The sequence below is a fragment of the Amyelois transitella genome, chromosome 10, assembly GCF_032362555.1.
Source record: "Amyelois transitella isolate CPQ chromosome 10, ilAmyTran1.1, whole genome shotgun sequence".
Taxonomy (NCBI): Eukaryota; Metazoa; Arthropoda; class Insecta; order Lepidoptera; family Pyralidae; genus Amyelois; species Amyelois transitella.
Window position 1 is genome coordinate 8,149,928 of NC_083513.1, and position 16,018 is coordinate 8,165,945.

The window sequence follows — 16,018 nt, forward strand, 5'->3', positions numbered from 1 at the left end:
TATACCTTAATTAACTATGGAAATAATTACTACTTGAACATTTATTTTTGTCTCCAAACATCTTTATGTTCATAAAATTATTTTATGTTTATTCCGTATGAGTCAACCTTACCTTGAATTTGTCTAAGGAAATATAGAGTAAATCATTATTCATGAATCAAAGTATGAAGTCACAAGGAAAATGGTAAGTAATGATTCAAAACTGACTTCTTTAGTTCCCTTTAGACAGTCGTGATAGACTGTTGTTTTAGAATAATGGCAAAAATAGTGATTACAATAATATTAACATTTTGGATTTATTTCATTCAAAGTGAAGGTAAGAGTTTTGGTTTTCCTTGGAATATTTTTATTCTTCTCATGGCCAACAGTCTTGAAAAGACTTATAGGCTACGATCAGCTGATTGGCTTAATGATAGAAATGAGATTCAAATAGTAACAACATAAATAAATATTAACGGGGCAGGTTTCTAGCCCATCGCCTAAAAGAAGAATCCCAACATTAGAAGCCTATCCCTTAGTCGCTTTTACGAAATCCATGGTAAAGAGATTAAGCGGTTTTTTTTCTATTGGTGCTGGGAACCACATCATGGTGCCTAATATTCTATGCTAGCCTAGTAAGCATTGAAAAAAAAGAAATTCCCGCGCAAATTGTATAAGTCCATAAAGCGATGGGTTGGGATAATTTTTACGTCACTATCTGTGAATCTCAATACTATCACTGAACCTTCAGTCTTATGACTATTGGCTCGTCCTCTCATTAGATAAAGTCGTTGTGTGAGAATGTGTAACCCTTTTCCAGCCAAGTGGAATTTAAAAGAGAGATTTTATTAACATGGCCCTGTGTGGCATCTTCCGTTCTCCTTTTAACAAATAACATATTTTCTATGACATCTTTTACCAATTGCGTAAATGTTTTGCCTTGTTACGAAAATGGTGATGATTTTAGTTTCATTAAATTTGCTGGGATAAATGGTTACCTACCTACAATCTTCTTAGTTCTCACATTAATATGATGTTATATTCATTCAGAAGATGAAGCGCGAGTTGAAATAGAAAATTTTGTTCTAAATTCAAATAATTTAATGGGTGAAGCGTTCACTATGAAAATAGAACGAGATGAAAGTGGAATGCGCACATTACAATTCCAAGACCTACTGCGAAGTATACTTTTGACAGTAAAAATAGTTTAATGTTCGTACATACACATAATCACGTATAAATATATATCAGTATATCCCTTGTGAGGTAGATAAAGCCAACGAAACAGTCTCCACAAGACCGAAGGGCCATGATCAGCAATATGACTTAATAATGAGATATAAAAAGTAAAAGTTTTCTAGCCCATCACCTCAAAGAAGAATCCCAAGTTTATTACCCATTAAAATTAAAAGAAATAAGTAAATTTAACATTTTATCTTTGGGTATATTTAATAATTAGTGGTGAAGCGCTCCGCATGCAAACACAACGAGATGCAAGTGGAATGCGCACATTGCGGCCCCAAGACCTGCGATGACCTAGGATACCCGACCCCGTGTTCCGGAGCCACGGGGATATGCAAGCCGGAATGCGTGTGCGTCGATGGTTATGTCAGGGACATTAATGGCACTTGCATACCGAAGGACGAATGCCGTAAGTAGACTGTCGTAGAGAAATGTTTTTGCATGACTTATGTACATACATACATATAATGTCGTCTTTGTCCCTTGCGGTGTAGACAGATAGTAGAAATATATTTCTAAAACAAAGTATGGTTATTAGCAAAAATAATTCATTACGATAATTTATATAGATATTTGCCGAGGTTAAATATCGCCTGCGCATGCACTTCGTTTTCACGTGTCGCCAAACGCAGCACGGTGGTCGGGGAAAATTTTCGCGAATTAAAATCGTTGAATATCACAAATCTATTCTATGAAAACTTGGTAAAAAGATTATATCAATAAAATTCTTAGAAATTTTTGGTTTTTCTTCTCATGACTAGGTACATATTAATTTATAAAATCTGTATGATGATGTTTCTCAACATCCTTTTGTTTATGTCAAGGTAGTTAATATTTATTACAGTATCTAAATTGAAAAAAGTATGAAGACAATAGACAAATTTATTAAATAATTAGTTACAACCAACCATCTAGAATGATTGGCAATAAATAGTTGATATTATAACATAACTGTACCCTCTTCTTATGTCATTGCATATACATGATTTACATATAACAACTGCAGGGAGTAGTAAATAAAATCAATCTATCAAATTGTCATGTAAAAAGGTTTTTAAATGAATAATATTTATTATTCAATGATGAAATGAAAAACAATATTACTTCTAATTACAGTGTTTATCAGTTGTCGAACACGTCCATAGAAATCGAAAGATAATTGATGTGGCATTTTTTTTGTGTATATCACTCAAGTATGTATAATTAGTTTTGTTCCATGGGATTTTCCCTAAGTTTTTGTTAAAAACTGATCGTAGTTTTTTCCACTGATTAATGAAGCTTGCTTGTAAGGCCATTAACTTAGGGAAAACCTGGCTTAATTATAAAATTGAGATTCAGTTACTGACACGTTGCCAGTCTAAAGCCTACAAGAGGTATCCCAAGGTAAGCCTATACCTGAGTCGCCTTTTACTACATTCATAGAAAGTGCCGTGTGGTTCCCGGCACCTACACAAAAAAGAATAGGACCACTCCATTTCTTTCCCATGAACATCGTAAACGGCGACTTTTGGATAGGCTTACAAACTTGGGATTCTTTTTAGGTGATGGGCTAGCAACCTGTCACTATTTGAATCTCAATTCTATCATTAAGCCAAATAGCTGAACGTGGCCATTCAGTCTTTTCAAGACTGTTGGCTCAGTCGTCCCCGCAAGGGATATAGACGTGACCATATGTATGTATGTATAGCAAAGAGATAGAGTAGTCATATTCTTTTTTTCTATTGGTGCCGGAAACCACATGGCACCGGTTAAATACTTGTAAAATAGTTATATCTTTCCTCAGCGAGTTGCGGTGGCGATGTGAATGCCACAGATGGTTGCGGTAACCATTGCGGCAACACTTGCTCGGATTACAAAGAAGTCAACAAGACTTGCCTGACCGGCTGTAGGTACAACAGCTGTGACTGCAAAACTGGCTACGTTTACCACGAGGAGTTACGGAAATGCATCTTACCTGATGACTGTTGTAAGTAACTAATATAAAAGAGGTCACTGGCTTTTGCCTTTTTTTCTTGGTGCAATTAAGAGTTTATATAATTGATACATCAACATACATCCTAAACCGCTAGGTATGGAGATTTGAAATTTGGGTTAAGGAATTAAGATTACTTAAGTGATCTAGAGGTGGACTTAGACAGAAATTCCCTCTAGAAGAGAAATAAAAGGGATATCTATACGCGGTCGTACTCTGATAATTATATATGGTAACACTGTGTATGACCTGTTTAAAATAGAGAGGGAAAAGCAGAAAGGCGGACCCCGGGTCCCGTAACATTGCTGTAGAGGGTGCCACTAGAAACAGGTCATTTTCAAAACGACCACAATTGAACAATACATCACATTACTTTCACAGGAACATTTCAAATGAAAACGTTCTTATTTCAGGAAATTCACACTATCATGTCGGAGTTGCGAAATGGAACACAAGACTGAAAACCTACAATTATGCATCGAATGAAATCGGTTTGAACAAAAATAAAATTAAATCACACATTCATTCTTATTCTTCGCATGATGCTGCCTTCCATTATGGTAATCGGTACCCTCACTTCTCACAGAGATGTTGATTTTAAAATTAAACCCCAACCATACCGGTATTGGCTAGAAAATTTAAATACTATTCATAATTTGGTTATTAATTATTTATCTGTGATTCATTACAAGAACTAAATTTTCGGTGACATCTAAGAATAGTTCAATTGTCGTTCAAATGCGTACATCCTATGTATATTTTAATTTTAGAAGTTCATGTTTGTTTTTTCGTTTATATTTTATATATATATATGTAAATGCTAGTAGGTAATATTTATAAAGAGAAAGGACTAGTATTTTCTATGAGATTATAAACTTTTTGACCGATTAAATTAACCTTGACACAGAGATAATAATATTCAGAATTAACACTAGGCTACTATTAATCCTGCTAAATACATAGGGGTGAAGGCCCGGTCAGATCAAGTAGTAAACAAGTCTGTTTTAATTTGACCTTTAGTTATTAAATGCCATTTAGTTTCCAATTATAGCCCAATCTGACCAAAACGCACCAACTCAACTGAAACTGAATTAGTAAACACAAAAAGTTGATTAGACAGAGATAGATGACGCGAGATAGAGACAGAAAAGAAGACAAATAGCCAAGAACACACAAACATTGGACGGAGCCAATTATAGTTGGACGAATAACATTTTTCCTAACCAATTATGTAGTTTGGAACTATGTTCCAAAGGCAGTTACGAAAATAATAAGATAAATGAACTACGTACAGATTTGTACTATTCATTGTAATTAACTGTTCTAGTAACTTCTGATTTGTGGTAATAAGTAGAACAGAATTTCTCCGGGGGTTACGTATCCGGTACAAATTGAATACATACAAGCTTCTTTCCCAAAGGTCTAGAACTACATCATTTCAATTGATATGATCCTACAAACTTCTTTTGCTTGATCTACACTCTTTTGCCTTCTGGCTTTTAGTTCCGGTTGCATCCGCACCTCTCTGGAGAGGAGCCCGGGATATGCCTTTGACCATGAATCCTGGAATTGGTAAGTCAGGTTTTGTACAGAAGCCTCCCTATCTGACCTTCGTAACCTTTGCAGGTAAACCTAACCCAATTATTACGCATACGGTTGCCTCAATGTACAGATGTCCTCACGTTGTTTTCCCTCACCGTAAGGACATCAGTATGTATTCAACATAATGTACATTACCTTTGAAATTAATCGTTGATGAATGGCCGAGGTGGTGCATTTATTTTGGAAAAAAAATCAAGTAATATTAAAACAATCAAGTATCTGTGTGTAGACTACACAAAATAATATTAAAATTTCTGTACAACAGGTAGAATCTGCTAACTTGAAAACTCATAAAAATTTATCATCAAAAGTATCCTTGTCTGAACAAGGCAGGTAATCTTTTGAAGACTCATCCACTCTTCGATTTTGATTGATTTTGCGCAATCGTGCATCAGGTGCTACGAGGAAATTATTACATCAAACTAGACGTGATCTAATACTTCAACTGTGGAAGTTTCCCTAAAGACGTGCCTTAAAAAATGTCGAAATCTTCCTACTAATGTTACAAATGCGAAAGTTTATACGGTGTGGGTGTTTCAAACTTTCAAGTAAAAAATGCTGCATGAGTTTTCATGAAACTATAGTAATAAATCCTAGACATTGGCATAATATAATAAGTTCAAATTTATAAAGATTAAAGTTGGACGAGTCACGGGCAAAGGCTTACATTTGTGCGTGCAATGCGAGTATTAATTTACTACTGAAAAGGTAGGCAGAGACTACAATATCTTTCAAAGTGCCACAAAGTGTTCAAAGGTCCTTGCGCACACTTTTCTCTTCTCTCGTTATAAATAAATAAGGGACAGATTACACCGGTTGAATTAAGTTTGAAGTAAGTTCGAGACTTTTGTCATGAGATACTAACATATATAATACCCAAGACCCCGACCAATCAGATAAATTTTGGTTCTCATCATGCCCTGGCCGGGATTCGAACCCGGATTCTCCGGTATCACTTGCGCACTACATCTGCGCCACAAAGGCCCGGTCAGTGTCCCCGATTTACTACGTCATAGTGCTTATTTAATGCTACTTTAATATGTATATGTAAAACCTTAACAGAACTGTGTGTTTAATTAAAGGTTGTATTTTAAGTACAGTGGTGTTATTGTGAGTTTTACTTGATCAAATCGAGCAAGTAAACGCGATTTGTATGGAATTAGAGCCATCTTAAAGATGGCTTTTTTTTAATCTTAATATTATTTTATTAATTACATTCTTTTAATTCCTTCAATCGCGTAAATATGCTCAATTGATTTGAATTGAGTTTGATTTGCTATCGATAAGGTGCTTAAGACATTTACGAGTATGTTATCTTATATAGGTACATAATAGTTTATGTTACATTAATAAATTAAGTTGAAGATACATATGAGGTAATGTACGATTTATTTAAATATTAAAAAATAAATAGATTTATGTATCTATATGTATAAAACATTTGGAATACCAAATGCGTAAGTCTTATCCAAATACCTTCATTTTTATCCATAAAATGAAAAAAGTACTCAAGAAAACCTAATAAAAGTCGCCCCAGGATATTACGTTATTATTAAACGTTAAAAATTTTGTTATAGAATCTAATTAAAACAGCAGACCAAGATAAGCCCGGTTCAGAATTTTAATAAATAAATTATTACCTCCCTGTAAATAAAGTTAAAATCTCGTATAAACAGGTCAGTATGAGTAAAAGGAAAATGAAAAAATGTTGGGCCGATGAAACGATCCCCAAGTGTCGGTCCCTATGAATTTCTTAGCAAGCAGGCACTTAATCTTTTACATTCACAAGAAAACTTAAATAATACGAAGATTACTTTGGAATTTGATTCAAACTGACTAGGGAATATTAAAATCTCAATTTTAGGCTTTCTCTCCACGGCACTGAGTGCGATACGCGAAGGTAATTATGAAGACTCAGTAGGTACTCCGTTGTACCTACTGAGTTTCTTCTTAATGATTTAACAAATATTTGAATAATATTTCGACAATCTCGTTTTATTGTTATAAAAATGTAGGTTTAAATTAAATCAAAGGAAAGGCTACCAAACTTAGGATACTTCTTTTTTCGGTGATAGATAAGCTACCTGTCAAAACTGTCAATCTCTGAATCTCATACCATCAATTATCCATTCAGCTAAACACCGCATTTGAATATTTTGACCGTAGGGATAAAGACTTGATAATGTGTATGTATTGTTTAAGTAGGTTCTCAATAACAAGCTTTGCGTGAATTTGACGCGCTGGTATCTACCTTCATCGCAACCAAAATAGGACAACCTAGTAGAATATGCATAATCCTACTGTTGACATCAGACGCCATATTTACTGAAACGGATGGCCGTTCCAGTAAATATGGTATACAGTCTGATGGAATAAGGAATAAGAATGGTCTTAGCGTAGCGCATATCTTAATCAAATGTGGAGTACCACCCTTACGTTTAAGCATTCTGCAAAGTTCTTCACGTTGAAAGTTTGATCACTTTGGAAATTTTCTCAGTTATTGTATGAATGGACTAAAGAGGTGACGCAATTTGTTTGCGATAATCTGATTGATTGCGTTTTGGTTGATATTTTTAAATAGGTGGACAGAGGCACAATTTGTATGATTTACGACCAATTTGATATGAGGCATTTTATATTGAGTATAGTATAAAGTTCGTCATATATAATTTAATATAATATAAAATTAAGTATAACATAACATAATATAATATATATGTAGGTAGGAAGCAAAAGAAGTGTACAGATATCGTGGCATCTAGAAATAGTATCTACCTGGCCTTTCGGGAAAAGGGCGTATTTCATCTAGGAGTATAACTATTGGCTGTTGTAATTTAAAAAAATATAAAAGTTAATTGCGACTTGACATATTGATAATTAACATACTAAAGATTTGCTGGAGTCATAAAAGATATTCTCTTATGCATAAACTAAATAACAAATTAAATATTCAACTGATAACATACTGATGGTGAGAAACTGTTACTATACCTTCAATAGAGATCAATTGTTGTCAGAGATTAATATACATAATTAAAGGTCTGATGACAACGTTTGATAATTAACATCTAGTAACAATAAATAGAAGGCCTTTCGAAGTTTGAGTCATCAATAGAGTTTACGGGCCAAGCCGATTCAAACTATAAATTATTCGCTCCTGAACCAGAAAATCGAACCCTGATTAAATTCCTAGCTTTTGAACTCTCCAACAGTTTGGGATACAATTGAAAGTGCCAAGTAAGCAGAAAATGCGTACCCTTTCGAGAGAAAAATCGTTTACGCGTATTGACATTCATATTACCATTGAAAAGAGAATGCATGTTCAATTAAATTCCATTGAAAGTTATTTTGCCTAGCGGACGCCTTAATCTCTAATGGAAAATACTACTGATGGGACTAATGATCTAATTTTATCTTGAAGAATCGAAGGGCTAGAATTTTTTAGGTCGATAGTCGTGTTTATTATCTACGAGATTGTATGTTACACTCGTATGAATTGAAAGCAGGGCGCGGTATGCCGCCCAAACTATAATTCAGCTAATTGATAGAATTGATTTAAAAATAAAAAGTTCTAATTCTTACGCAACAAGTGACGACACAGAAAAATACAATTATAAATATTGTCTTATTTTTTTATTTGATAACTGGCGCATTCCAGTATTGTCACTTACAGCAAACAAAAGATCTACTTCATAATTTTATTCATTTTTTGGACAATCACTTGCTGGTATACAAATATCATCAGTATTTCTATAATGGTTCTTCTTGCATGTGCAACGCGGTTGACAGTTTAGGAGTAAAGTGTTACATGTGACTGGTTCCTTGTTCGCACTGTCGCAGTATTCGCTTTGGCAATCAGATGGGCATGGGTTCCATTCTTCATTTGGTCTGGTGCAATTGACAGGAGCTGGAATTACAGCATTTGATAAAATAGATTGGTTATGCATACTAATACTTTAAATGTGAGAGTATGCTTTTTGTCGGTAAATTACGTCAAAACTACTTAACCGATCTCTATAAATTTGCATATATATATATATATATATATATATAGTGCAGGGTACGGAGAAGGACATAGGGAAATTTAAGAGTTAGTTAAATAAAAAAGTTTAGAAAATTTTGCCAATCATAATGACAGTACAAATTGCAACGTACGAATTACAATGAATTTGAGTTATTTATTTACACTATATGACACAGTAGAAGTATGATACTCGTAAGTGCGGTTAACAATACAACGGTCTTTGGCGTTGCCGAGTAAAAAATACAACTTGAATAACTTAAAACCTATACGTTACTTACGGCATTCCGAGGATACAATACACCTATCATCCTTTGTACTCAGCCTCTTGTGGTTCAGTTTGCAAATGCAGCCAGAGAAGCATGGAGAAAATGGGTAGGTTTCACAAATAACCACCCCACGGCTATCATCCGTTGGACAATAGTCAGTAGGACAACCAGATTTACAAGGTACGAAGGTTTCGTTTACACTGCAAGGGTTACCTCCTGTAAAGAAAAACATGAGATAAAACCATTTTATAGCTAAGTCTGTTGTGCTTTTAAAACGTAGGAAAGCAGACCCCAGGCTCCGAAGATCATTTTGGCGGAGCATGCGTCTGAGCACTGACAGATTGCTGATTGATTAAATAGTATTCAAAATGTATTTATATTATCATATTTTTAATAAGAAAGGTTTCAATTTATAAAATTTGGACCCATTCCACTGGTTCTATTGAAAAATTTGAAGAGTTCCTCATTGACATATGAAAATAGGAATATACAAGTTTATTGTGTAGATATAGATATGCCATTACCAACGCCATTTTTCTTGTTTTTCTATTAAATTTTAAAACAAGTCGTTTAAATATAACACTGACGTAACTAGCCCAAAGTAAGTTTGAGACTTGTGTTATTACACTTTCAAGGTGTGAAGATGTCAATGTATGTATAATAATAATGTATGACAATGGTACTTATCAAACCTGTAAATGTTCTTACCTGGACATTCCTGTGAAGAAATGCATTTCCCATTTACTTTCGAACGCAAATAGCCATAGGCACATTCACAACCCAGTGGCTCGCACTGTTTTGAGCACGGCAAAGCGTTGGGCTTGTCACAAGTGGATGGGCATCCTGCTGGGCAAATCTTGGCTATTGCATTTGGATCTCCATTGCAGCCCTCTGTAATTATTATTTTAAGATTAATAGATATATTATGTCTTTGTCCCACACAGGGTAGACTAGTCAGGATTCAATTAGTCTCGAAAATCTAATAAACGATGGACAACCAATAACAGAATTGAGTCTCAGATAGTCTATCCGATTGACTTTTAATACGCGCGTGAAGAAATATTTAATTTCATACTTCTTAAGTGATATAGCTAATGTTAGGTGAACTAAAATTTATTCGAATTTGTTCAAAGGAAATTCAAGAAAACCTCCCTTCAAATAATTATATGACGAAGTATGAACAGGCAAATAAATAATGAATAAAAATAAAAGGAAACGATGATTCCTTATAGTGTGTCCCAATATCAAAAGTAGTCCCAATCTCAAAAATGTGATTATTGTTATGTATTACTCGGGCAATCTTCTATTTTTATACATGTTCCTCCTTTCTTCGAAAGTATGTGTCCACTCTGACATGAGCCATGTTTGCTTGATTTGTTCTTTGTTATCAATGGACAATTTGGAGGATTAGGTGCAGCACACGTTGGTTCACAATATGGACCTAAAACAATATTAATTCATACAAACACATAGTCCACGTGTATATCTTGCGGGATAGAAAGAGTCAATAGTCTTGAAAATACTGAAATGCCACGTTCGGCTGTATGTTCTCATTGTGGCATTAAGATTTAAAAAGTGACAGCTTGCTAGCCTATTGCTAGAAGATGAATCCCAAGTTTATAAGCCTATCGTAATAACGTAATTATAAAAAAAGTAGAACATAGAGTAATACCATTTGGAACTGTAGATCCAGAAGAAGCAGACGAAGAAGGTGTAGAACTTGATGAGGTTTTGGTTGATGAACTAGAAGTGCTTGATTGAGAATGAGCAGTTGAATAACTGCTGCTTGGAGAATTTGGTTTAACTGGAGTTTCTGGACCTTTATTTCGTAAAAAAAATATACATATAGGTCAAGAGTTTAAACTATAGCCACAAACAAGTACTTAACTGATTCAATAATGTAGTGTACCATTTTTATAAAAATAATAACCCAAATCCATGAATATTATATGCCTTTGTGACAGTCAGAAACTGTCCAAAAAGGCTCGCCTGGCTATGCATAAGAGCGTGTTGGTCCCAACATTAATGTATGGGAGTAACAGTTTTATGGGGCAAAAGAAGCACGGAAGCAGAATAATTGCGTTGGAAATGAGAGCGTTTAGGAATATGATTGGTGTGAAATTGAGTGACAGGATACTCGTAAGAAACACAGTGATGAGGAAAAGTTGTGATATGAAAGAAGATGTAGTAACAGGAATATAAAAGGCTATATTAGGATTGTTTTGGTCATATAGAGAGGATGAATGACAGTAGATTGTCTTAGCAAATATAAAATAAGAGTGTGGAGGGAAAGGTCGGAGTGGGAAGGCCTAGATGAACGTATCTCGATCAAATTAAGGACGTTCTGACAAAGGGCAGGTCAAGAGTACAAGAAATGGCCGAGCTTGCACAAAGGAGTTATGAATGTGGATCAAGCGAAGGGAGTATGCAGAGATCGTGGCAAGGGGATAGATGTAGTATCTGATTTTATGTATGAATATATGCCTCCTTGAATATTAATCTTTTATTAATATAATGATCTTACTTTTTTTTATTAATTGGCCCTACCTTTTATGCAGTCCTTTATTGGTTTACAAATATCATCCTTATCTCTGCAGAAATTCTTCTTACAAACACATCTTGGCCGACAATCAGAGTTTTGCGTTTGGATTCCGTTTTGGCGATCGCTAAGTTCTTCACATTTCTCAAGAAGACTGTCGGAGGAACAAGAATCCCATATTTCGTTGGGTCTTGTACATTCTATTCGAGCTACAACATAAATTTTATTCTAATAAATACAAAATAAATTTTATTAAAGGAGTTATTCATTTCGATTAAGATCAGAAGACAAGAAAATCTCGAACTTCTTTTTAAGTTACTTACGACAATCTGATGCCAGAACGCACGTGTCGTCATCATCACTCTTTCTTCGATAACCATCTTTGCATGCACATCCAGAGGCGCAAGGTCTACCGGGCTTACATGCCACCTCTATGAGACTGTCATCCACTGGACAATTTTGGTTTGGACACCGGAACGCACAGTCCACAATTGTTTCATTTACTCCACAAATGGTATTGGAAACTAGCAAAAATAAGAAAAGTTATTAATTTTTTATCCTTAGATATTCGCAGAAAAATATAGTAACGAGAGCTGAGTAGTTACAAATTTGAGTGGTTGCAGAGTCTGAGTTAATTCTCCCTCTCTTTCTATGGGTACTGTGAGTTATATAATAGAGAAACCCTATAAAGTTGGTGTTCAACAGGACAACCATACAATTTTTCATTGGGCTTCCGGCCTGACACCAACTTATTCCATCACTCAGATACACACTGCCATTAGCCGATCAATCTATCTTTTTATGGATAATAAGAATAGCACCAATATTATACAAATATCAAGTTCCACAAAATATAACTAAATGCGATTAATTACCTCCTGGACATTTATTACTTGGTATGCATACGTTATTAGCGTCTCTTAGATAGCCATCGATACAATCGCATCCAGACTCACATGGTGTATCTTTACATGCGAATTTGGAATAAAGGCTCGTACAAGTTTGTGGCGGACACACTTTCTTGCAATCCGTAGCTACTTCGTTCTCACCACATTGTGGTTTAGTTGGTAAGGTAGGTTCTGTAATAAAAGTATTTTCTCTAAAAGTTTTATTGCACGAATATTATACGGAACTTTTATAAACGAGTATTTTTTCAATAAATAAATATATAAATAATCATCCAAGATACAGGCCTAATAAAATATAATCATCATTTTTTTTTACTAATTAAGGAATTAGAAATATAACAAAAATACATTACCTGTTGGACAATGGTCGCTTGGAATACAAGTATTATTAGCGTCTCTCAGATATCCATCTATACAATTACACCCAGTGATACATGGGCGTTCTGGACCATCACACGCATAAGATCTGAAGATACTTTCGCATGTTTGTGGTGGACACACAATCTTGCAATCACTATAAACCTCGTCGAGACCACATTCTGGTTGTGTAGGTTGGGTTGGAGCTGGAACAAAAATAATTGTTTTATAACAACAGTGATAAAGAAAGATTTCAATCATCATTCAAAATTATTTTAAAATATCAAAGTAGTTTTTACTTGATCAGGCTCATGGATGCCAAAGACCGGTCAAAGTGGAGAAAGCAAAATTAGAAGGCGGACTCCAGACTCCGAAGCATCGGGGCGGAGAATGCAACCGGGAACTCGCAAAGATGAAAGAGAGATTATTTCAACATCTCATGTTTTATACGGTATTTGACTCAGTATCGCTGTTTCGAGAATTTCATTATTATTTAAACGATATAGTACGGGCTCTCAATTAATGGAAGCGTCCATATCCCTTGATTTATTGAACAAGTATATTACCTGGTGGACAAAGCTCACTCGGTACACAAGTATTATTAGCATCTCTCAGATAACCATCTATACAATTATATCCAACTGTACATGGGCGTTCTGGACCATCACAGGCGTATGATGTGTATATACTCTCGCATGTTTGTGGTGGACAATCAATTTTGCAGTCACTATAAACTTCATTTAGACCACATTTTGGCTTTGAGGGTTTGGACGGAGCTATAACAAAATTATACTTTTTTAACAAAAGGTATGATCATTAAAAATTGAAAATGAAAAACAAAACCCTATTTCAAAATGTTTCATCTTCATTTGATTTTTTTTTTTAAATTTTAGCGATTTCTATTTCATCGTCCTCTTACCTAATGCTTTGCTGTGCGGACACTCTGACTTCGACCTTTAAGTGGTAACCAGATATTAGACTTTAATGTTTTAGGTGTCACAAATTATGAAACTAACGTAACGAATTTCTCTATAATATTGTACAAGTTATTACCTGGAGGGCACTGCTCGTTCGGTATACAAGTATTATTTGCATCTCTCAGATATCCATCTATACAATTACACCCAGCTATACACGGGCGTAGCGGACCATCACACGCATAAGCTCTGAAGATACTCTCGCATGTTTGTGGTGGACATACAATCTTGCAATTACTGCGCACTTCATTTGGTCCGCAACCTGGTTTTGGCGTGATGACTGAAATAAATCAGAATACGAATACGGTACGGTGCGAGCCCGTAATATCGGAAGGAAGGAGTAGATAAAACATTAAATGAAAATAGTATTGTGTTTGTTTTGTTAGCTTATAAAAAAAGTTAATTTTTAAGAGATGAGAGTCAATACCTCCACAGCGCTGAGTAGACGACATCCGACGGAATGAAGCCTAAGACTGGATAAGCACACGGCCACAAAATCGCCAGGAGTTAAAAAAGGGAAGCCAACACTGAACCCTTAAAAAGACCTGATGCTCATAATGATCATTCATTATAACCTCAATAAAGGAGTAAGAAATTTAATCATGTTAAGTAAGTAACAGTTCATATTATTATGTTAAATAATTTAAGAAATATTTAAAATCATCATCTTACTTTTTGGAGGGGGACATTGATCATTAGGTATACAAATATTGCTGGCATTTCTCAAATGGTCCTTAATGCAGTCGCAGCCAGGTTCACATGTCTTTGCGGTACATAAGTACTCAGTATAAGCAATATCACAGGACTGTGGCGGACATACAGTTTGGCATTTCACATATTCTTCATTATAACCACATTTCACCGGTTTATCTATTAGTAAAAAAATATATTTTCATTTCTCTAAGAGTTCCCAATATAAGAACATTTTTTTCTTCTTAATAAAATTTTCAGCCCGAAAAGTTTATTTAGAATTAAGTAATGGTCCCATGCTTTTTTGTATTGGTGTCCAAAACCGCACGGCACCTTACACAAAATGTATGAGTATAGCAATAAATAAATAATACTTACTGTTATCATAGCCTTTATTTTTGCTTATTTTCGATCCCAAAGCAACAGTAACTATTAAAACAAATATTAAATACACGTACATGATGAAGAACTTGAACTAACTGAGAAAATTAACATATCAATTGCCACTTTTATTAGTCTAGTATTTATCCACTATAAAACAACAAAGAAAGAAAAAAAATGCATAGTCAAATACAAGTAAAGCACACAACTGTTGTGTTCAACAACTGTTTAAATATTGCTAAAAACGTAAGTAGATAATAACAGGAAAAGGTGGTAAAAAATATCGAAAAACGTGACCTCACTGCACGATCCACATAAAAACTGGTCCACTTCCTTACGAATTGTGCCAATGCAAAGGTAAATTTTTGAGTAGATAGCTTAGTTTTAGAATTTTAGTACTGTATAATAGAATTATAATACTTTGTTATAATTATAATATTATCCGTTTGCCAAGGATGTAAAATTGATTAGAAGAATTAGTTTATTTGCCCACTTCTCCATATATGTCTTCCCAAACTAGCTAGGGTCATGACCCCAATACGTTTTCGTGATAAGATCATTTTCATGATAAAAACATGAGAAACCACCTTCTTAGACTACCATCCAGCGCACCCCTGGTGATTTATAACACGCGCATGCTTTTATAAGAAGTCAACAAAAGTTAACAGTCGAGTCTAGAAAGCATACTCAAGCAACCAAGCTCTTTTCTTATAAAAGCAGGTGAGTTACAAAGAAGAACAGACTCTTCCGAGGGACTGAAGATTATACTATCAGGTAGGACTATCATTTAGAATTTCTACATAGCGGTGTTTTGCCATCCAGTAGTTAATTTTCTTGCAGTAAAATTACTCTACACCAATTTTAACCATTTTCCATCACTTTTGTTTGCACGAAACTCGTTTCACATAGATCAGTCGAGTAAGCCCTCAATGTTCCCTAGAAGCCCGGATTTATTTTCACTTTTCAGTTTTCTGTTGTGCAGTCAAAGGGGTTTAGGCTGAATTTAGTGGAAGCTGAAATCTTTTACATGTTTTGAAGTCTATATTTTTTAAAGCTCAACTGCTTTTTCGTACAGCTTTTG

General features: G+C 34.7%; 2 protein-coding genes across 3 annotated transcripts; one reads left to right on the forward strand and one right to left on the reverse strand.

The window, feature by feature from the left end:
- Positions 1–229: 229 nt before the first annotated feature.
- On the forward strand, positions 230–3,726 carry LOC106136393 (venom peptide BmKAPI). The gene is made up of 4 exons (XM_013336925.2): positions 230–316; positions 1,439–1,630; positions 3,005–3,187; positions 3,607–3,726. Coding segments are annotated over exons 1-4 (438 nt in total). The 5' UTR covers positions 230–255; the 3' UTR covers positions 3,609–3,726.
- Positions 3,727–8,399: 4,673 nt separating this feature from the next.
- LOC106136372 (zonadhesin-like) lies at positions 8,400–15,082 on the reverse strand. Of its 2 annotated transcripts, XM_060946322.1 has the most exons (13): positions 14,935–15,082; positions 14,539–14,736; positions 13,943–14,146; positions 13,456–13,665; positions 12,886–13,095; positions 12,500–12,703; positions 11,948–12,148; positions 11,633–11,833; positions 10,758–10,904; positions 10,377–10,526; positions 9,794–9,976; positions 9,098–9,301; positions 8,401–8,702 (listed from the first exon to the last, which is right to left on the reverse strand). In XM_060946322.1, exons 1-13 carry the CDS (start codon positions 15,014–15,016, stop codon positions 8,494–8,496), a joined length of 2,403 nt encoding a protein of 800 aa, XP_060802305.1. In that variant the 5' UTR covers positions 15,017–15,082; the 3' UTR covers positions 8,401–8,493. The 2 variants fall into 2 exon arrangements, with proteins under 2 accessions (XP_060802306.1, XP_060802305.1); XM_060946323.1 differs by lacking the exon at positions 10,758–10,904 and having other exon boundaries at positions 8,400–8,702.
- Between the last annotated feature and the right edge of the window lie 936 nt (positions 15,083–16,018).

Bases quoted from the DNA above. Each gene is read 5' to 3' on its own strand.
- LOC106136393 (XM_013336925.2), top strand. From the start codon at position 256: ATGGCAAAAATAGTGATTACAATAATATTAACATTTTGGATTTATTTC. The intron at 317-1,438 runs GTAAGAGTTTTG...TTTAATAATTAG, and splicing joins TTATTTCATTCAAAGTGAAG to TGGTGAAGCGCTCCGCATGC. The intron at 1,631-3,004 runs GTAAGTAGACTG...ATCTTTCCTCAG, and splicing joins CATACCGAAGGACGAATGCC to CGAGTTGCGGTGGCGATGTG.
- LOC106136372 (XM_060946322.1), bottom strand. From the start codon at position 15,016: ATGTACGTGTATTTAATATTTGTTTTAATAGTTACTGTTGCTTTGGGA. The intron at 14,147-14,538 runs GTAAGATGATGA...GATTTATTTCAG, and splicing joins TCAATGTCCCCCTCCAAAAA to TCATCACGCCAAAACCAGGT. The intron at 12,149-12,499 runs GTAATTAATCGC...TATTTTTGCTAG, and splicing joins AAGTAATAAATGTCCAGGAG to TTTCCAATACCATTTGTGGA.